General features: G+C 20.8%; 6 protein-coding genes across 6 annotated transcripts; 2 read left to right on the top strand and 4 right to left on the bottom strand.

Moving 5' to 3' along the window:
- Window positions 1-1,550: 1,550 nt before the first annotated feature.
- PY17X_1143500 (conserved Plasmodium protein, unknown function) lies at window positions 1,551-12,902 on the top strand (the record flags this gene model as incomplete). Its single annotated transcript, XM_022956619.1, has 4 exons — window positions 1,551-2,422; window positions 2,587-3,577; window positions 4,370-4,437; window positions 4,661-12,902. 4 exons carry the CDS (start codon window positions 1,551-1,553, stop codon window positions 12,900-12,902), a joined length of 10,173 nt encoding a protein of 3,390 aa, XP_022812492.1.
- A 454-nt stretch (window positions 12,903-13,356) lies between these two features.
- On the bottom strand, window positions 13,357-13,800 carry PY17X_1143400 (conserved protein, unknown function; the record flags this gene model as incomplete). Its single annotated transcript, XM_720336.2, has 1 exon — window positions 13,357-13,800. The coding sequence occupies one exon, from the start codon at window positions 13,798-13,800 to the stop codon at window positions 13,357-13,359; it is 444 nt and encodes a 147-aa protein (XP_725429.2).
- Window positions 13,801-14,850: 1,050 nt separating this feature from the next.
- On the bottom strand, window positions 14,851-15,459 carry PY17X_1143300 (DIP13 homolog, putative; the record flags this gene model as incomplete). The annotated part of the gene is made up of 2 exons (XM_720337.1): window positions 14,851-15,126; window positions 15,352-15,459. 2 exons carry the CDS (start codon window positions 15,457-15,459, stop codon window positions 14,851-14,853), a joined length of 384 nt encoding a protein of 127 aa, XP_725430.1.
- A 1,216-nt stretch (window positions 15,460-16,675) lies between these two features.
- Window positions 16,676-16,960, bottom strand: PY17X_1143200 (conserved Plasmodium protein, unknown function; the record flags this gene model as incomplete). The annotated part of the gene is made up of 1 exon (XM_726245.1): window positions 16,676-16,960. One exon carries the CDS (start codon window positions 16,958-16,960, stop codon window positions 16,676-16,678), a length of 285 nt encoding a protein of 94 aa, XP_731338.1.
- Window positions 16,961-18,904: 1,944 nt separating this feature from the next.
- On the top strand, window positions 18,905-19,691 carry PY17X_1143100 (ubiquitin-60S ribosomal protein L40, putative; the record flags this gene model as incomplete). Its single annotated transcript, XM_022956617.1, has 2 exons — window positions 18,905-19,111; window positions 19,512-19,691. 2 exons carry the CDS (start codon window positions 18,905-18,907, stop codon window positions 19,689-19,691), a joined length of 387 nt encoding a protein of 128 aa, XP_022812491.1.
- Window positions 19,692-20,618: 927 nt separating this feature from the next.
- Window positions 20,619-22,394, bottom strand: PY17X_1143000 (conserved Plasmodium protein, unknown function; the record flags this gene model as incomplete). The annotated part of the gene is made up of 3 exons (XM_022956616.1): window positions 20,619-21,437; window positions 21,588-22,226; window positions 22,374-22,394. 3 exons carry the CDS (start codon window positions 22,392-22,394, stop codon window positions 20,619-20,621), a joined length of 1,479 nt encoding a protein of 492 aa, XP_022812490.1.
- Between the last annotated feature and the right edge of the window lie 938 nt (window positions 22,395-23,332).

The following is a 23,332-nucleotide window of genomic DNA, read 5'->3' as shown; positions in this document are numbered from 1 at the left end:
AAGTGCATATTTTTATAGAGCTTTATTTGTATGGTTATAATACTACATTTATGTAAAATGGGGAAAATATTAATTTATATATATATTTATACAATTTATAAGGTATATATACCTTGATTTTATTTAAATAAAAATTTGAATATTTAAAATTTATTCCACATACCCTTGTTTACATAGGAAAATATATGTGTATTATTATTTTTTAATTTTTTTTTTTTAAACGTATGCAGTTTTTTTGCATATATATAATTTACATACCTATCGGATATTCAATATGTTATTTTATTTATTTGACCAAGTACTTTTTATTGATTTTTTTTTTTTTTTTTTCTTTTAACAAGTATTTTTCTTAATTTATATTGTTTTGATAATTAATAAATATAAATAATTCATATATAATACAATAAAATATAAACAAATAAAAGTTACACTTAACCCAAACTTCATAACATGCTTTATTCCTACCACTTTTATTTCATATAATATACATACATATTAATATTATTTATATACTATAATTTATTTTTTCACAATTTATATTTTAAAGGAAATATTATTATATTAAAGAGTTTATAAATTATAATTTGAATATATAAGTATATACATATTTTATTTTTTTATTTTTATTTTTATTTTCATTTCTTTTATTTTTATTTTATTTTTTATTTTTTTTCAATCTAAACTATTTAAACTCCAATTTATATTACATATTATATTACTAATAAAGTGAAAAAAATATTTTAAGATTTGTGCGAAACTTTTACATACCTCCTATATATTAAATTAAATCGTAAATAAAAAATTACAAAAATTACCCAAATTACCAAATTAACAAAATTAACAAATTAACAAATTAGCAAAATTAACAAAATGAACAAAATGAACAATTTAACAAAATGAACAAATTGCGAAATCACTCTTGATTTAACTATTTTTCAAAAGAAATATCGAAAAAGCGACAAAGCGACAAAGCGAAAAAGCGAAATAGCGAACAAACGGAGAATGCCCCTTCTCGCAAAATTGTTGGCAGACATCCTAAGATCATTTGCCACTCGTTAAAATGATTAACTTTTAAAATAACCACACATATAATTACCGTATTTATTTTACAAATATATATATATAATGTACCAATTAGAAGATACCCAAAATGTAAATAAATATAATTTGTAACAAATAATTTGAATAACATACAAACATATAACAATTTATAGATATATGTATTCAGCCTTTTCGCCTATAATTTTAAAGTACACTTTGTTTCTTTTTTTATAATTAAAAGAATATCACTACAATACAACAACTTATATACCGTTTTTCAGTTTGGCATTTTTTTTTTTTTTTTTTTTTTTTTTTTCATCACTATTTTATTATATTATTATATTATTACTTTATATATATTTGTATGTACACATTGCAAAAATAGTATACTTATATAACAAACATTTTTATCATAAAAAATTTGACAATATAAATAACTAATAAAAAAAAAAAAAAAATATATGTACATATTCAAATTGTATATATTTTTTATACTTTAAAAAATAAAAATGTTTTTTTCTAAAGAGAGACGAGAAAATGAGGAAGATGGGAAACGAAGTTCAGGAAATAAAAATATGTCACATCATAAAAATAAAAAATATGTAAGAAATTTAAAGCAATCATTATATAATAATAAATATATTAATAAATTCCAAAAAAGGAATAAAGATTTAAAAACAAAAAGAGGAGGTAATGTTAATTATGTATATAACAATGTATCAACAGATGTAAACAATAATAACAAACATAGTCAATTATATTTTAGTAAAAATTTAATAAATAGAAATAATAAAGAAACACAAAACAGAACAAATGTATATAAAAAAAATTATTTTAATCATGATAATATAAATTATAATAGTCTAATAAATTCACAAACACCAATTTGTTTTATACATATAGATAAAACAGATGAAGAAATAAAAAAACAATTACAATATAATGATCAACTTAATTCTTTACAAAATAATAATACAAACAATGATATTATAAATGATATACAAAATAATATATATCCAACATTTATTGAAGAAATTATATTTACAACTAACGTAGTATTATTTACAGGAATACTTATATTATCAAACAATGATAAAATATTTCATAACTTAGATTTTGAAGGAAAAACTAATCCATTACCTATTGAATGCAATTTAAATATTTATATAAATGTTGTTAATAAATATAATTCTCAGCATTTTAAACAATTATTTCCTGTTTCTTATAATTTTAAGAGTAGACTTTTTTATGCAATTCCTGATAATAACAATTCAACTGTTGATTCGACATTATTAATTGATAAAATTATTATAAAAGGAAATTTTAAAACCCTTTCTTTTATTGTTTTGGGTCAGTCCGAGGAAATAAATGAACATTTAAGGTATGCTTAGACATTTTTTCACATATGCATATATACATATTATACTATTCCATCTAATCTAATTGCTTTACTATTACTCTCTTTCTCCATTCTTCTGATTTTTCCCACTTTGTTTCTTTTCCCAATTTTTCTGATTTTCCACACTTTGTTTCTTTCCCCTACAGATACCATCGCGAAAACATTTATGATATAAACATGAAAACCAAAATTAACGAAACAACTGTAGATGTAGAAAATATCGAAGCAGAAAAGGATGATGTTTATTCTCCTAAAAAACCGGTATATATAAAGACATATAACATAGCCAATATAATGGAAGAAAATTATGATTTTGAAAAAAAGAATAGTATTAATGATCATAAAAATTATGAAAATAACCAAATAGATGAACTAAATGAATTGTCAGCATTTTCAAATATATTGGAAAAAGAATTCGTTAAAAATAATTTACATAATTTACGTAATATAAATAAAAATTATCATAAAAATAATAATTGTAACAATGTTGATGATGATGCTAAACTAAATGAGGATAAAAAGGGAGAAGAATTTGGACAAAGTGAAAACATGTCAGACAAACACGATATGAACAAGTCAGGCAAACACGATATGAACAAGTCATTAGAATCAGATTTAAGTGATTCGTCAATCGAAACAGATGATGATAATAATAATAATAATTTTATTCCTCCGAATAATGAATTAATTATAAAAATTTTAAATTGTTTAACAAATTTATATAAAAAAAAAAAAGAAATAAACAAAAATGATTTACCAATATATAAAAAAATAATTAAATTTGGAGTAATGTGGTTATTTTATATATATAAAAATATAAAAACTGATGAAGATAATTTTTTATTTAATTATTCAAAATATGCAGAAATAAAAATATATGATATATTAGGATGTTTATTAGTTTTAAGAAGATGTGCTTTATATCCAAATTTAGCAAAATATATAATACATATGCAAATTAATTCAAATTTAATTCAAATTGATCGTACATGCCCATATATACTTATTTATTTAATTGATATCCTTAGCATTGATGGTGTTTATTTTTTATCTTCTTGGAAAATTAAAACGTCCATTTTAAAAACGATCATTGCCTTAATATCGAATTATTATGTTATGGACCTTTTCTGCAATTATGTAAGTTGAAAATTAAAAAACAACAAAATTACAAAAATTAATAAAATTAATAAAATTAATAAAATTAATAAAATTAAAAAAATTAAAAAAATTAAAAAAATTACAAAAATAATAACAATTTTATAGTAGTTTTTTTCGTTTTGTGTGTTTGTTTAATTACCCTTTTTGCATTTTCGTAATTTATCATTTTCCCCTTTTTGTGTAATTGTTTTGATATAGTACATACGCAATAGAAAAACATTTTAACTGCTCTATATATCTAACGCATGTAGTTATATTTTATAACTATTTTTCCAATATATATATATATATTTATTTATTGTTATGTTTGATGATTTTTTTAGTGATACTCTTTATTTCATTATATACTTTATAAAACCGTGCCCCAATTGTGCTCATGTCTATATATATATTTTACTAATTTTATTAATTTTGTTTGTGACATGATATTTATTTTTGTAGTATGATTCTTTTTTACATTATTATAAATGTCCGATTTGTTTAGTATTATGTACACACTGATCCGTTGAATGTACATACATTTTTTCGTATATTTTTCGCCTATTTTTCGTCTATTTTTCGTCTATTTTTCGTCTATTTTTCGTCTATTTTTCGTCTATTTTTCGTCTATTTTTCGCCTATTTTTTCGCTTGTATATGATTTATACCTTTTTTGTATACAACACATACAATTAAACATATATTTTAGGCAATTTTTAAAAATGAATAGAAAAATATTTATACATATTTTGTCTTATTTGATTTATTTTTATTCTATTTCTTCAATTTATAGGTCGATGAAAATAATGAAACTTTGTACACAAAACTGCTTTCTTTATCTTCTAACAAAAAAATGAAAAGGTAAAACGATTTATTCATTTTTTCGCAAATTTAAAAATGCCACAATTTTTTTAATTCCTGTCCATTCATAATTTTTCCATTTTTTTATTCCTGTACATAATTTTTCCATTTTTTTATTCCTGTACATAATTTTTCCATTTTTTTATTCCTGTACATAATTTTTCCATTTTTTTTATTTCTGTACATAATTTTTCCGTTTTTTTTACTGTGGTCATTTCGATAGATATAACATAAAAAGGCTCCTTGGAATAATAATGTGTAGAGTTAAGCTTTATGATGAAATACATAAATTTGAAAACAGTGTTATGGATATAATAATTCATAGAGAGGATTATAAAAATTGTCTTTTCAATGAAAATATAATTTCCAAATTAATTCACGAAATAAAAAATATACATAAAGAATTATATCAACATTCATGTAATCCTGAAAGCAAAAATAGCTGTTATGATATTTTTTATGAAAATGAAATATTTATCAGTGAAGAGAATGAACAAAATTATAATTATTATTACACATATAAATTGCATAATTATGTGTTATCATATTTAGAAAAAAGTCAATTTTTTAACATGTTTTTGTACATTTTAAAAGAGTTTGAAAAACATATAAAAAACATATTATTTTTAAATTCCTATGATATATCTTTTATTACAACTCTTAATGATTTTATATTTTATTTCCTGAACTGTTCAGGTGGAATAAATTTGTTAATCAATTATAACATCGAATTGTACAAAAAAACGTACATAAATATTTGTCTAATTATAAATAAAAAAATGAAACAATTAAACAGTAATATAAATAATAAGAATGAAGAAGGCGAGGGTGCCGATGAAAATGATGAAAATGGTCAAAATTGTCAAACTGGTCAAAATGGTCAAAATGGCCAAAATAGTCAAAATGGTCAAAATGGTCAAAATGGTCAAAATGGTCAAAATAGTCAAAATTGCCAAAATGATAATAACGAAAATAATTACAGCCAAAATGATGATACTGAAAAAGAACGAGAAGAAAACGAATTTAACAATAACTATGATTTTGATGATCCATATAATGAGAACAATCACAACGGCATGAATGAGAACAATCAAAATGGCATGAATGAAAACATAAATCAAATAAAAAATTCAGGAGATTCAGAATGCATATTTCCTGAAAATAATAACTTGGGTTTTATTCAAAACAAAAAAGATGAAGATTTAAATAAAGAAGGATTTAATAATTTAGATGAAAAAAAAGAGAAAAAAATTTTATATAATGAAAAAAACTTTTTTTATGATAATTTAAAATGTGTATATACATATAACGACATTTTAAGAAATAAAGATATTTCGGATATATATTATTTAAATGGGTATAATTATAAAGATATGAAAAATACTCGTAATTCTTGTTCATATATTTTATGTTCTATAATAGCATTTTATAAATCAAATTTATTAATTAATAATTTTTTTAAATCAGAAGAAAATATATCATTAGAATATTTAAAAATATTTAGTTCCCTTTCTGCATATCCACTATTTAAATTAGCAATGTGCAATAATAGAAATATTCTAAACTTGTTAACACATCTTACACATTTGTTATATTATTCTATTTTTTTGGAAAAACAATATGAAGAAAATAATTCTTCCAATTCACAAATTATTAAATTTAGAAAAAATAAAATAAATGACAATAATATAACAGAAGGGGATAATAATAATTCTACTAATTTTTTTGAAGATAATAATATGAACAAGTCAGAAAATAATTTAATATCAAAAAATGTCAAAAATAAATTTTATAAAAAAAATTCAAATGAATATATTTTAGTAACTATTAAATATATATTAAGTATAATTTATAATTTAATATTTTATGATTATTCTGGATATTTTATTTTTCATTCTGGTTATTCTATTTTTGTATGTTTAGAAGAAATAAAAAATTTAATTGGTGAAATAAAAAAAAAAAAAGATTATTATTTTGGAGCATTAAATAGTAAAAATATTAATAAATTTTTTTTAAAAGATTATATAAGTAATGATAAAATTCTTTTTAAAAAATATTTCATAATGTATGAAAATTTGAAAGGTCTATATACAGATTTATATAAATATGAAAAAAAAAAATTTAGCGAAATGGATATCCAAAAAAGAAAAGATACATATAGAAATGCGATGCTGGAATTTGTACAAAAGTGTGACAAATCAAATGGTGAGCATGTTGAAAATGGCGCATATTTGAATTACAGTTTTATTGATAAGATTTTATCTATATATCAAGAAAACCAATTTTTTAATTTTCTTCCATTAAGATCGTGTTACACACCAAATGTTTGTAAAATAATTGAAGCATTAAGAATTGAAAAAGATAAATATATTTTAAAAAAATCAAAAGAATTAAATAATTATAATTGTAAATTAAATAATGATATATATATAAGCAATTCTTCAAAAAGCTGTACTAAATTAGGAACAACTATTAATGATCAATATGTAGAATTGTTAGAAGAGTTTGATGATAATATTGTTTCAACTATTTGCTCCAATACTACTATATCAGAATTAAATACAATATATAATACTTCATCAGTTATTCCAAATATTGAAACCAATTCAAATTCAAGTTTAAAAATAGGCTATTATCCTATTTTACCTCTAAATTTGTTATATTATTATATGAATAAATGCCCTAATATTAGTTATTTTTCAGATTTGTACAAAACAAATCATAAAAATGAGCATGATGAAAATGAGCATGATGGAAGCGAACATGATGGAAGCGAGCATAACGAAGGAATAGATAAAGAAGATAATAAATGTGACGAAGAAAATGGTAGCAAATTTTATCAAAATAAATATGGACTATTTGTTTATGATAATTTAATATATAATAATTATATATGTGTCAAAAATAAAAAACTAGATGAAAAAAATAAACCAATTATGATTCAAATGAATAATCAATTTTTTAATGAAAATGATAAAAATAATGATAATTATATAAATAAATATGATGAAAATAATTATAAAAATATAGGATCAAAAATATATCTAACTAATAATCTTGAATTTATAATCAAATTAATTAATAAAAGTATATTTTTCTTAAATATTAATAATTTAAAATTAGCATTAATTCATTTCAATAAGTTAAATGGTAGAAATCTTTTCAAAATTATAAAAAAACGTTTAAAAACGTTAAATTTTGTAAAAAGCATTTTAAATGTTCTTTTTAATTTTTTTTATAATTTAACCGCTATTTCAAAATATCAAAAAATTGCCATGTTAACATCTTATAGAAATCATGAATTATTTTATTCTCTTTTATATTTATTAAATAAATTATTAAGCTTTAATGATTGGTTAGGTTCAAATAACATTTCAGAATATAATCATCATACATCTATATATACTTTAAGATATAATATTATTTATATTTTAAGAATATTTTATCTTTGGTATCATAATACTTTAGATAATCAATCTTTTCTTTTACGATCTGTTTTAAGATATACTAGAATTTTACCTTGTTTTAATATATCAGGTATGTTATTATTATTAATTTTTTTTGATTTTAAAAATATATTTCCAGAATATATTTATTCATTTTATTTATCTACAAATTTAAAAAATATCTGTTATGAAAATTGTGCATCTACTACTCAACACGATGATTCACAAATAGATAAACAAGAATCTGACAAAACAGAAATCTCAGATTCATCTTTTGAAAGTGAAACAGATTCTCAATATTTTCAAACATTTTCTAATGATAACTCGGAAAGTGATGGCAATCTGAGCACAGTGATGTCGCAGGAAAGTGGCAGAAAAGGCGGAAAAAATGAAGATGCTCATGATGACGAATCAAATAGTAGCAGTGATGAGGTGAACAAAATTAAGTTAGACCTTGTTAATAATTGTGGACATTTAGAGCATGTTAATAATTGTGGAAATTTAGAGCATGTTAATAATTGTGGAAATTTAGAGCATGTTAAAAATATAAATAAAGAGAATACGCAAGAGTTTTTTAATTTTTCAAAAATGGTAAATAATAACTATACAGGAATTTATAGTGATGTTGAAGCAGATAATGAAAAGTCCGATTCAGAGAATGAAAATTATAATGATGAAATAAAAAAAAAAAAATTCGAAGAAATAATTTTATATTCTAAAATTGAAGATCCATATATGATTTCAAATATTAGTGGAAACAATATAATAGAAAATGATAGAAATATAAATAGTAATGAAAATCGAAATAATTTAGATAATATAAATACAGAAAAAAAAAAAAAATTAATTTATATGTGTTGTTCTATAAACACAACAAAACGTATAATTAATGATCAATTTTTAAAAAAATATCGAATTTTAAATTTAAATTTTGGAGAAAATGAATATGAAAATACATTTTATTTTACAAATTATCATAATCGATTAACAAATAACTATTTATCTTTTATAGGAAATTTAAATATAAATTTAACAGATCTAACAGATGTAGATAATAAACATAATATAAATATTGTTAATAAAGAAATTGAACATTCAATAGTACCACCACCTCCCAATACAATAAATATAAATAAAAATATTTATAATTCTTTAGATAATATGATGCATAAAAATTATATTGGAAATAACAAAAGTGGAATTTCATTCTTATCACATAATAAAATTGATATAAAAAAAAAAGAAAAAAACAAATTTGAAAATGATAATGACATCATTTCTAATGTGAAAGAGAAAGCAACAATTCAAACGACTCCATATCCAATACAAAATTTATTAAAAGATAATGAAATAGATAATGTAGAAAATATAATGAATATGTTACGAAATGATGAACATATATTTGAAGAACATATAAATATAAAATATTTAAAAAAAGATGAAAAAGAAAAAATTTTTTTAATAAAAAAAGAATTAAAAAATAGAGAATATATAAATTTTGAAGATATATGTGATTATATAAATTTTATACTTCGAATAGGAAAAAGTAATAATGTAATATCTCGATGTTTAAGTGCATATTGTTGTGTAATATTTATAAATCATAGAATACCAATTTTTTCTATTTTATTTAAACATATTGAAGATGTTATATCAAATTTAATCTCAATCACATTATGTGATAAAAAAGATGAAAATAATCATAATAATACAACTATATTAATGAATAAAATTAGTTATTTTTCTTTTTATTCTTATAATAATACACAATCTAATAATATTTATTATACATATAATCAAGAATTATATATCTTAAAAGAGTTGTGTAATTTATTATGTTTTGTTCTAGACATTTTAAAAATTTGTTTTTTTAATAATTATAAAAATAGTTATAATAAATTAATTAAACTTTTATATCTACCATCTAATAAATTGCTAAATATAATTCAAAATTTGATCATAAAACTTAATAATATATTTCCACAAGAGCTTATTAGATTTATTGTTAAAATAATATCTACAATATTTCAAGGATATATTTATGTTTTTTTCTTATATTTCACAAAAAATACTATTATACATGATCATCGAAATTTTCCAAATACGAGCATGCAATGTAGTAGATTCGTGCAATGTAGTAGACCCGTGCAATGTAGTAGATTCGTGCAATGTAGTAGATTCGTGCAAGACGACACAAACTCATTATTTATTAACAAAGATATACTAATTAGTGAAAAACAAAATTTATTTTTATTAACAAAAAAGGATAAACCATGTGACGAAACAGATGATAACCAATCTACTAAATTAGATACAAATTTTGTAGAAAAAAAAAATGAAAAAAATTCAAATATTAAAATGGAAGAATATACACAAGTTTTTTTTTCATGTCCTAACTATTTAAAATATATAAGATTTTTTTTTAAATTTTATTTTAACATTGTTAATACAAAAAATGTTATTAATGATAATAATAAAGATATAATTTATAAATATTCAGATTATGTTAATTTAAAAACAGTTACTATGTGTCTATCTACTATTTATGAAATTATTAAAAATAAAATTATTTATTTTTTTATTTTTTTTAATGTTGAAAAAAGGTTAGAAAATATTTTCTTTAAGTATATAAAAACGAGTCAAAATAAAAATAAAAATAAAAATAACATTGTTTCCCTTTTTACAAACGCTGATAATGGATTTGAAAAGGACCCCGAATTATATGACAAAGAAAATTATTATATTCATTATTTTAATTTTTTTTTAAAACTTAATAAACATATAAATATATCAAATTTAGTCGAATTTTTATCATTTTATTTTGATATTGTTCAAGATAATACTAATAAAAATTTATACAAAATTATCGAATTATATGAATATTTAAATATTATCGAAATTATATTAAATATAGTTATACAAATTATAAATTATCATTTTAATTCCATTTTTATACTTATACACCTTTTCCAAAATAATGACCAAGAAGCTATCAAATTATTAGATCATATAAATAAAATGTATAAAATTTGCAAAATTCAAAATGATGCAAAACAAATTTATAATAAAATAGATATAAACAAATGTAGAAAAAAATATTTTAAATCTTTATCCAACTTTGCTAAATATATATTTTATTTTAAGAAACATTTTCTAAATTCGTTGCTAAATTCTTTGCGAAATTTATATCAATTTGTTCTAACCAAATCGAATCCAACAAATCATAATGCAACAACAAATACTGAACCCATTTCAAATATAGAACCCGATTTATTAAATAGTTCAAATTTTACAGAAAATATTATAGACAAAGATAAAAATAACTCTCTCATTATTCTTGCAAATTCAATTCTAATGATTATAAATAAGTTACAAAATGTTAAAAGAAAAGTATTAAATTTGGATACATCTTATATTCCATCTATTACTTTAAAAAATTTTTTTTTATTTATTTGTTATGATCTTGATCAATTACATACCTTATATAAACACCAATCTCTAAAAAGAAAAACAGAATTTGAATTGGATCAAAATCAGAACCACCAATCAGTGCCCTTGCCAAAAAGGAGGAAGCTCGGCCTTGGCGAAAAAAATGGCGAAAAAAATGACGAAAATGGTGAAAGTGGCGAAAAAAATGACGAAAGTGGTGAAAGTGGCGAAAATGGCGAAAATGGCGAAAATGGCGAACATGGCGAAACGCGCGGGGCGAAAAGGAACTACTCTTTTTATTTTGAAAACATGTATAATAAGACAAGTTTTGTGATAAACAAAGATTACTTATTTAATAAGCTGGGTGAAGTATTTTATTCAAATTATTTAATAAACAAAATAAGAAAAGCATATGAATCACATCAACATTTAGATAATAATTATTTGAATACTATAAAAAATATAAATATTAGTAATATTAATCCAGCAGTTAATAAAAAAATATATGATTATCCTTCTCATCTTTTTTCTGATATATTATCAAAAATATATTTATATGAAAATGATGAAGATAAAAAAAGTTTTATATTATTTAATTTACCACAAGAAAATAAATCTAAAGAAATCGATCAAACACATTCATTATATAATTATATTAATGTATTAAAGGAAGAGCTTAATAAAATTGAAAAAAAAAAAAATGAATTATTGTCTCAAGCAAAAAATAAACAATATAATAAAAAAAATGATAAAAATATATATGATGACCATTTTAGAAATAGAAAAACAATATCTTCTAGAGCACCTTCAAAACATGTTGATGATTATGAGGCAGAAAAAGGAAATGCAAATCAAACAATAAATAATGAAAATGAAAATGATGAAAATAAACAAATAACAGAACAAACTGAATTATTATCTAATAATGAAATTTCAAGTGAGTATATTGGAACACAAAATAAAAATACAGGAGATTTAAATTTAGGAAAAAATGATAATACTTCTACTAATTATACAAATAAAACTAATGCGAATAATGCGAATAATGTAAATAATGTGAACAGTGTGAACAATGCGAATGCGAATATTTTTAAGAATACAAACATTTCTAGTGCTATAGATATGGAAGGAAATGTTATAAACAATTTTAATGACGATGATAATAATTTGGGAAAAAATCAAAAAAAAATACAAAAAAAAAATATTAATTATTTAACAAAAAATAATATAAATAACGATGATGAAAATATTGTTATTAATGAAATAGATCAAACTTATCAACATTCTAATTGTAACAATAATATTGACACTACCAATACAGAATCTAATAATAAAAATATATCTCCTGATACTAATGAATTAATAAATAAATCATCACAATTTGAAGATTGTACATGTTATAAGTTTACATTATTAGGATGGAAAGAATTTTCAGAAGATGGTCATAAGCATGATTTAGATGTTTGTAAAATTGTTAATAAACCGGTTCTATTAAAAGATCCACGAATCAAAATGAAGTTTCTTAGAATTTTAGATAGACACAATAATATAAAAGATATTTTTAAAAAGCTGGGTGTCGACATAAAATAATAGTGCACAAATGTGTGACAAACTTATCGAGTTGAGCGCAATGCCCAGTAAAAATATTACCACATTTTTTACTTAATAAACAAAAATAGTTACTACCCTTTTTTACATTATTGTGATTCTCTATATAATTTGTATTGCATGTTTATGCATGGATATTCTCACCTCATTACATCAATTATAATTCATTCGTTTTATTTTTTTTTTTAATTTTTTGTGTTATGAAGTTTTTCACATATAAGTGTGTATCATTTTGTGATGCCACGAAAACAAAAAAAAACAGAAAAAAACAAAAAAAAAACAAAAAACATAATGTATATAAATGTGTATAAATGTGTATAAATGTATATGAATGTATGCAAATGTATGCAAATGTAACGCACATTCCCCACTTCAAATGGTTTGTACCCATTCCCCACTTCAAACGTTTTGCACCCGTTTCTCTTTTTCTCCTTTTTTATTTTCTCCACTTCAAATGTTTTGTAGCCATTTCATCATTAGGCTTCAGTAATCTCCATATCTGAGGTTTAAGAAAATGTAATTTTTTTTCATATTGGGTTAGGATATTTTTGTTGTTCTTTCTATTTATATAAGTTAATTTTGATGTCATTCCAGAATAATTACACAATGAATAACCAGCTTTTAAAATGTTAACTAATTTTGTCAACGATATAATTGCAGGTGTAATAAAACCCAATGATTTCATAAAAGCCTCTTCATTAAAATTACCATCTTTTTTTAATTTCTCAAAATATAATTTTAATGATTTATCATTATTTAAAGCTGATGTATTAAATGGATAAATTAATGGATATGCTAATCTAGTTTGTAATAAATTTACAAGCATATTTATTCGAGTTATTAAAATTAGTAATCTCTTTTCTTTATTTATGTTATTCATTTTTATAATTTTATATTCTATATTCCAAATGTGTTATGCATTTTTCAAGTTTTGGGTCAATAAAACTACCAAAAAAAAATTAATATTTTTAAACAGATAAGTAAAAAAAAACTAAATTTTAACAAATTTTAACAAATTTTAACAAATTTTTATTTAGCTATTTAAAAATACAGAGCAAAAAAAAAAAAAAAAAAAAAAAAAAAAAAAAAAAAAGAGCTTATGTAATATTTCTATATATTCATTTACAAATTCTTAGGGCAATACACTTTGACATATCTTTCAAATTAAAACAATAGTAGAAACAAAATTAGCAATAAAAATTATGTCAATTAGGATAAATAGTTTATATAGTTTGAAAAATAAAATATAAAATGAAAAAAAATACATATAAACATAAAATCGGATAAACTTAGAATATACTTTAAAAATATTGTTTTTCGTAAAAAAATAAATACCCATTTTATATCATGTTATGAATATTTATCAAACAATATTTTTATTTTTCACATCAAATTGTTTAACATATTATAACTATATATTTTGCCACTCTTTCTATAATACACTCCTCAAATCATTTTCCCTTTCCCCATTTTACATAACTCAATATTTTTTAATTTTACAAATTATTTTCTTTTGTAGATAGCTTACGCTACTATTATTGACATCGTAGACAATCTCAATGAATTATCAAAAACAATTTATGAGGATGAATATCCAAAAACGTCTAATAAATATACACCAACATAATACCAACATATATATATATATACACATGTGTGATAACGTTGAATGCTCCACCATACTATGAGCCACATTAATCTTAGTAAACCCTCTTATCACATTTCAGCTTTTCCTCTTCAATAATTTATAACCATCTAACTTATTTGCATCACTATTTCAACGTGTAAACACAAAGAACAAACATATAAATATAATTTTATATATGCTTATGGTCCTTCTCTTCCTCTTCCCTTTTTTAATTCACATAAATCGTCGTAACTACAACCATAACTACAACCATAGCCATAACTATAATTACAACTACAACTTTTAATTTCGTATGTGTCTCAAGTCCTTAAAAGATTTATAATCATCATCAGATGTTCCATTGTATAGTTTATTACCCAAATGTGTTTCTTCTCTTTTTAAAATGTGTAATAATGATTTAGCAGATTCTCTTATTTTTGTATAAGCAGATGATGTCTCTTTAATCGTTCTATCATATTCTAAACGTGTTTGTATTTTTTTAGTTATGCTATTACATATTTCTTGCAATTTTTCGTTTAACAAGGCTATCTCTTTTTGTATCCGTTCTTTATCTTCTTCCTCATGTAGAATTTAAAAAAAAAAAAAAAAAATATTTTTATGATGATAAAATAACAAAGTTAAAGGAACATATAGAATGATAATAAAGTATGGTCCAATATGCAAATAAATGAAAATAAATGCAAATAAATGATAATAAATGAAAATACATATATGTATTGAAATTATACAAAATGTATGAACATAAATCACAGTTTTGACTTTTTTTCTTCATTTTGTTTGTACCTTTAATATTTGTTCATGTATGTTTTGCCTTTTTATTCTTAGAAGTTCAATACATTTAGATAATTCATCTTCACTTTTTATGAGAGGCATACTCTTTTTATGATCCATTTTTAACACAAATACTTCAAAGTTTGGAAATTATACGATTAAAAGACATAGATAGATATATTCTTGCTTATTATTATTTTTTTTTTTCGAATTGATGATTTCTATTTGAACGTATATAAAACAAATTTGGCTATGTAATTTATTTTAAAAGTAATACTAAACAAAACTAGACATCTTATATTTTTACATTAAAAAAATATATACACATATAGGTTGATACATTTCAAAATTGTTATAATATTTAATTGAATAACTGATTTATCAGAATTGTTTAAAATTATAATTGATCTAATTAAAAAATAAATGGCAAAAAATGTGATAAAAAAAAATTATGTAAAAATAAGTGATAATGAATTAACAAGAACATAAAAAAAACAATACTCTCTTTCCAGTAGCACAATCAATTACAATATCATCGATTTTCTTCTATCTTGTTTTATTTCATTGTTGTTTTATTTTAATATTTTTATCATTATATTTTATTTTCCCCCTTTTTTTTTTTTCCTATCATATATACATGCACCAAATTTTCCAATTTATCATTAATTAAAAACATTATCTATAAAATGGAAAAAAATGGTATTTAATAAAAATAATAATATATAAAATAAAAAAAATATTTATGAATATAAATAAAATATAACATAAAATATTCTCAAATATGTACAAAATATATCCAGATATATACACACATGTACAGAATATTTCTTTACTTTTTTATTAACAGTTCATAATTTATTTTTTACTAAGGATATTAATTTAACTAAAAATTAAAACAACAAACTTATTTATATTTCATGTACATGTAAAATTTGGAACTTTTTTTTTTGTGCAGCTATAAAAATTGAAAAAAAAGACAGCAATTTGCATTTCATTCATGATATTTTAATAAAAAAAAAATTATTATACATAAATTATTATACATATTTTAAATTTAATTAAAAACAACCATATAATAATAATTAAATTAATCATAATTTTTTCAAATAATTCTAAATCAATATGTTTAATATATATATAATTGTAAGACAGTTTAATGATGATAATTATTTATTTCATTTTTTTGTATGTTGGCTTATCATTTATTTTTTATTCGTTTCAAATTAAATGTTAATATAGAAGGTTAAAAAACAAAAAAATCGAATAAACAAAAAAATCGAATAAATAAAAAAGTTGTGCAATTACATCATGTAATATAAAAAAAATAATAAAACAACTAAGGAGATATAGTTTTTTCCAATTTATTTTCATTAATTTTTTTCGTAAAGTGGTCATTCATGTGCCCCATAACACTTTTTATATGATCAGATAAATTTGGATGATCCATAAATATTTCAATATTTTCGTCACTGATTTTAATATCCTTAACTGTTCCTATAATGGAAGAACACTCAAAAGTCTTTTTCTCATTAACAAATGTGGTAGACTTTATTAATTTTTTATAACAATCCTTATTCACATTGATATCAATATTTGTAGTATCATCAATAACATCACTCATTTTATTTGCTAGTTTTTATTAATGGGAAAAAAATATATTTATACGCTTTATGTGAATTAAACAATTTGGGAAATATATGTATGTATTTTATTAGCACACAAAAATTACTAAAAATCGACCTTTTTTTTACTTGGAAATAATAATATTTAATATTTTGGCTATTTCTTTATACATATAAATGTGCAATACGATAAAATGGCTAGTTATCTTTACAATATATAGACAATGAATAAATATGTATAATATTGATAAGAGTTTATGGTTTAGGGTTTGTATTGCAAATATACAAACAGAATTTAAACAATATATTAAAAATAATATACTATATATAATTTATATCAGGTTCTTTACAAAATATTTTTTTCAAATTACATGTAGTAGTTATTCTTCTTTAAATAGCGAAACCTCAACTTATTCTGTTTATCTATAATTTTGTTTGTTATAATAAAAGTATATATACATATACAACTGGACATAAATTATTCTTAAGATATAGATATTTTGAATAAATTAAGAATAGGTATGTATATGTTGATTCTTTAAATTTTCCATTAACATTACCAATAGTGACATACAACTATGAACAAGCCCCTATTGGTAAAGTATTTTTTTTTAAATATTGTGGCATATGGGAAATATAAGCAAAAATGTAAGCAAAAATGTAAGCAAAAATATGAACAAAATGTAAGCAAAAATATGAACAAAATATGAACAAAATATGAACAAAAATATGAACAAAATATGAACAAAATATGAACAAAATATGAACAAAAATATGGGTTGTGTTAAAATATAACTATTACCATTAAAAGTGATATTTTAATTCACTAATGTATTTAGAGCTGACTCATTGTGCCTTGTTCTTATTTGATCAGTTTTTATTTATATTTTTTTTAATAAATGAAACATGTTATTTTCTTAAAAGCCTTTTTCTCTATAATTACACTTAAAAATTTCCAAATATTTTATTAAAATTTATTTATTTATTTTATAGGCACCATTCATGCATAAACCATATAAAAAATGCGGTATATAGATATTATTAATGTTCATAAAATTTATGACTTATTTTTTAATTTTCATTTTAAGCTATTTAGAAGGCTATAGCATATAAAAATTGTCGCATACTAATTGGTGAGTCGCATTAAAGAATAAAAAATATGCATAGCATATGCAGTATACCACTATATAATATGACACTATATATGTATAACATATATATTATATAATATTTACAGTATAACATATACAGTATACCACTATATAATATGACACTATATATATGCATATTAATATGTATAATAAACTATTAATGCATATGGGGTTGGCAATTTCCTCATTTTTCGTATTGCGTAGTGACGAAAGTTATAAGCGGTTCTCAAGCATTGCGCAATGTTTAGCGAATTTATAATATATATAAATATAAATATATATAAATATAAATAATATTATATATACATGTACAACATGTTACATATAGTAATGTATCAAATAGGCATTAAAATATTGTGGGAAAAAATAATTTACATATATTATTTTTTAATATATATAAAAAAAATAAAAATAAGGCAAAATTAATATTTACCAACATTTTATATACTTAGTATATACTACATAATAAACTGAATTTATAAGCATGCATATATATTAATTTTTTTTTTTAATTTACTAAAAAATATATAATATTTTTTATTTTATTTATATACAAAAAAACTAGTATACTATAATATTCCACATATACATAAATTTAATTATTTAACAACAAAAGGAAAATAAATAAATAAAAAAAAAATAATAAAAAAATAAAAAATAAAAAATAAACAAATAAATATATAAACTTTTATAAAACTTAAATTGTAATTGATTTTTTTTTTTTTTATCAGAATTTCTTTAATCGATTTTATATTTTTTTATTTTTTTCATATTATTTTTATACTTACGAAAATGCAAATCTTTGTAAAAACATTAACCGGAAAAACAATCACTCTTGATGTTGAACCATCTGACACTATTGAAAATGTTAAAGCTAAAATTCAAGATAAAGAAGGAATTCCTCCTGATCAACAAAGATTAATTTTTGCTGGAAAACAGTTAGAAGATGGCAGAACATTATCTGACTATAATATTCAAAAAGAGTCAACCTTACATTTGGTAATATATTTAATAACAAAAAAAAAGAAAAAAAATAAAGAAATAAATAACGAAATAAATAAAGGAATAAAGAAAGGAATAAAGAAAGGAAAAGCGAAAAAATATCGAGGGGAAATTTTATTTTTTTACTTATATGCTTAGGGGAAGTACATATTTGATGGCTTTAGAAAATATATGCACATATATATTTTTCTTAACCTCATCATTTGCTTCCTTATCATTTCTTCTAAATACTGTTCAAAATAAATATATGTAGTGTAGTGTGCTTGTTAATTTATTCCCCCCATATTTTTTTACTAAAATTGAAAAAAAAAAAAACAAATATTTCTGTACATATATTCATTCATTCATTCATTCATTTATTCATTCATTTATTTATTTCCCGTTTTTTCAAATACAGGTTTTAAGACTTAGAGGAGGAGCCATCGAACCATCATTAGCTCAATTAGCACAAAAATATAATTGCCAAAAATTAATTTGCAGAAAATGCTATGCTCGTTTACATCCAAGAGCTACAAATTGCCGAAATAAAAAATGTGGAAGAACAAATCAATTAAGACCAAAAAAGAAACTCAAATGAACTAACAAATTAAAACTATCAAGAAAAAGCTTGTTTTTATATTCCAATAATGTACAAGTTGTATTTTTTTTTTTTTTTTCCCCACACTCCTTATAAAAGGAAAAATTGGAATGAAATCAGAGAAATATAGAAATAAAAAAATATATATCTTTTTCTTTTTATAATCATGATATATATTTTTAACAATACTACACAATTACGTTATATATGCTTTTCACGAATTTGAGATATGTCTACAATTTTATATATCACAATTTATTTTTACTGTAATATATGTATATTTTATTTTAACGGATATTTATTATATAAGAAAAAAACATTATACAGTAATACAATAATGTTAATGAAAAAAAAAGAAAAGAAATGTATAATACATATCTATATGATATATTAATATTTTGCGCGTTCACAACTTAAGAACTCTATACACAAACAATTAAAAAAATAGTAAAAAAAATAATAAATCGTAAAAAAATAGTAAAAATAATAAATCGTAAAAAAATAGTAAAAATAATAAAATAGTAAAAAAAATTAAAAACAAACGGAAAGGAAAAGTTTATTTATATTAAAAAACGGAAAGAGGAAAATGTGTATATAATTAAAGAAAAAAAAAATTAATTTACGAATTGAATGAATATGTTATATTCTATTTTTTATTTTTCATTTTTCATTTTTTATTATCACAATTTTATAAATTATTAACAAATATATTTTAAAGAATAATTTAATAAATGTATCCACTTTTTTTTCTTACTTGCTAAATAAAGCGTGAAAAAAAAAAAAAAAATATTTTTTTTTTCTCATAATTTATTAAGACAATTTTGGGTAATATACATGCCTGCGAAAAATCATGATTATTTATTTTTCATCTAATTCTATTTATTTTAATTATTTTTTATTTTTGAAAAACACATGAATTATATAAATTTATTGAGGAAATGCTGGAGGGGTAGTAGCTGGATGGGTAGTAGTTGGAGGAGAATTTTCCTTTTCCTCTTCTTTTGGTTTATTAGAACCTCCTAAAATATTTTTTATTTTTAAAAAGGAGTTATCTTTTTTATCATCAGATTCAATAAATAAGTCTTGACTTAATGTTTTTTTATAAATTTTATTTTTTATATTTTTAATAAAAGGAAGATGATGATTACTACTACTACTACTTCGTTCATCACTATTTCCAGATCTATTTAAATTATTATTTTTATTAATTTTTGAAATTGTATTATTTAAATTACAACTAATTGTTTTTGTAAGCGTATTCAAAGATGTTGTAAAAAAATTATCATCTTTGCTACTTCCATTCTTATAATATATTTCTCTGTAATTATTATGTCCGTTATATTTATCATAATTGTCTAGCACATGATTATTATAACTGTTACTATTATTGTAACTGCTACTATTATTGTAACTACTACTATTATTATAACTGCTACTATTATTATAATTATTATTTTTATTATTATTGTAATTGCAATTGTTTATATTCCTTCGATCGTATTCGTTATATATATTAGGAATGTGATCATAAGTTCTATATCGACTTGGTATATCATATTTATTAAACTTGTTTATATTTTGTTCATAATTATTATATTCAAATTGGGGATTATACATGTTATATCTATTAAGTTGATTATAATTATTAATATTTTTTTCCATTTCATAAAAATAATTCATTCTATCTTCACTTTCTAAAAAGAAATTATCATCAATGGGGAGTCTTCCTCTTTGTGTGTTCAAGTACTGAAAAAAAAGAAAAAAAAAGAAAGAAAAAAAAAAAAAAAAAAAAAAAAAAAAAATCATGTAAAATTGTGTAAGATTGTGTGAAATATTTGCGAAACAGACAGATGCACATTTTGACAGCATATATAAACTCAAAAATTGCATTATTACCATATCTTTAAGTGGGTCTTTTAACTTGATAGATACAGAATTCATTAAGCTAAAATAGCAAAGTAAAAGTTCCAAATCTTTTCTTGCATCTAATAATACTTTATTTGTCTTATTTTCTAAAACAATATCAAAACCCTTTTTAATATATTCATTGTGTTTTAAGTAATCTGATTTGACACCATTTAATTTAGACTCATTTCTAATAATTTTTTCTAAATGCTTTTGATTTGGAGAATTTACTTGTTGTAATTTTTTTATTTTTTTTTCATAATGCTCTATTGATATTCCTAATTCCTTTTTTTTTAAACATAAATTTTGTATTTTTCTTATTTTTTCAAGTGTTTCATTAGTTACAGATTTGGCACTAATTATATGATTCGTTATTTGCTCTCTTACATCAGTAAATGTGTTTAAAATATGAGATATATGTTGTACTATTCCTAAATTTATATCATTCTCAAAAAACGACATTAAACATCTATTTAGATCACTTATCATAATATTTATATTTTTAATCACACTTTCTAATCTTTCTAGATATAATAATGAGTGTGAAAAATATGTGTTTAACGCATTTAGTTGTTTTTTTTCAACAAAAAATTCATCATCCTCTTTTAGGGTTTCCATAGATCTTTTGAACTGTAGATATTCGACAAGAATGGGAAACAAAGCGGAAAACAAGAATGGAAAAATGGAAAAATGGAAAAACGTGACAATGTGAACAGATATTTTTATGTACGTGCAATCATGGAATTGCTTCCTACTTTCGCTTGCATTTTTTCTTACCTTATGGACAAACGCCTTCATGTTATTCATCGTAACTAGACTTTATGGTAAACTTCATTTAAATTGTTACATAAAAACACATTGCATTATAGTCATATTTATTTACAAATTTAAAATTAATTACTTTTTAATGTTTTAATAATAATTATTTTACCCTTTTTAATAAAAAAAAAAAAAAAGGTAAACTTAGTAAAATTGCAATTCCAAGTGTCAATCAATTTTTAATTTCTTTATGTTCAATATACGTCATAAAGGAAAAAAAAGCGAAATGTCCAAGTCTTAAAAAAAAAAAAAAAAAAAAAAAGATAGTAAAAAATAATGGTAAAAATAGTGAAATATTATTAGTGATAAAATAATGAATAAAAAAGATAGCCAATGAATTATTATCGTATTTTAATATAGTTCGAAATGAAAATGGAAAACTATAATTCAGTAAAAAAAATAATACATATTAAGTGATATAATTTATTTATTAACTCTAAAATATATATAATATATTTTATTCTTTAGTGTGATCAAAATTGCCTAAATACATATATACATTTTGTGTACATAAAATCGTGTGGAAAATATGCTAAAAAAAATTATCCCTATAATGTATATATTTACTTATTTATTTAGAATATTAGTTTGTTTTTATATTTTCCGATAAATGAAATTATACACAATTTACTTATATACATGCGTCCTTACAATCAAATGCTTAAAATTCTATCAAACGTTACCCCTTTTATATATAACAATAATGAATTTTTTTTTACAACATTATTAAAAAAGCATTAAGAATTTATTTTATTATTTTCTAATTATATTTAACCAATTTGCAGTCCATACATAATTAAAAAAATTACCACATTATTTTAAAATGTGAAAAAAACAAAAAAAATAAAAACAAATGGTTCTTTTTAATTTTATAATCTTAAAATATTACGCAATAAATGACAATTTTTCTTTCTTTT

Source organism: Plasmodium yoelii (genome assembly GCF_900002385.2).
Source record: "Plasmodium yoelii strain 17X genome assembly, chromosome: 11".
Lineage (NCBI taxonomy): Eukaryota > Apicomplexa > Aconoidasida > Haemosporida > Plasmodiidae > Plasmodium > Plasmodium yoelii.
This window is presented reverse-complemented; position numbering and strand designations above follow the sequence as displayed.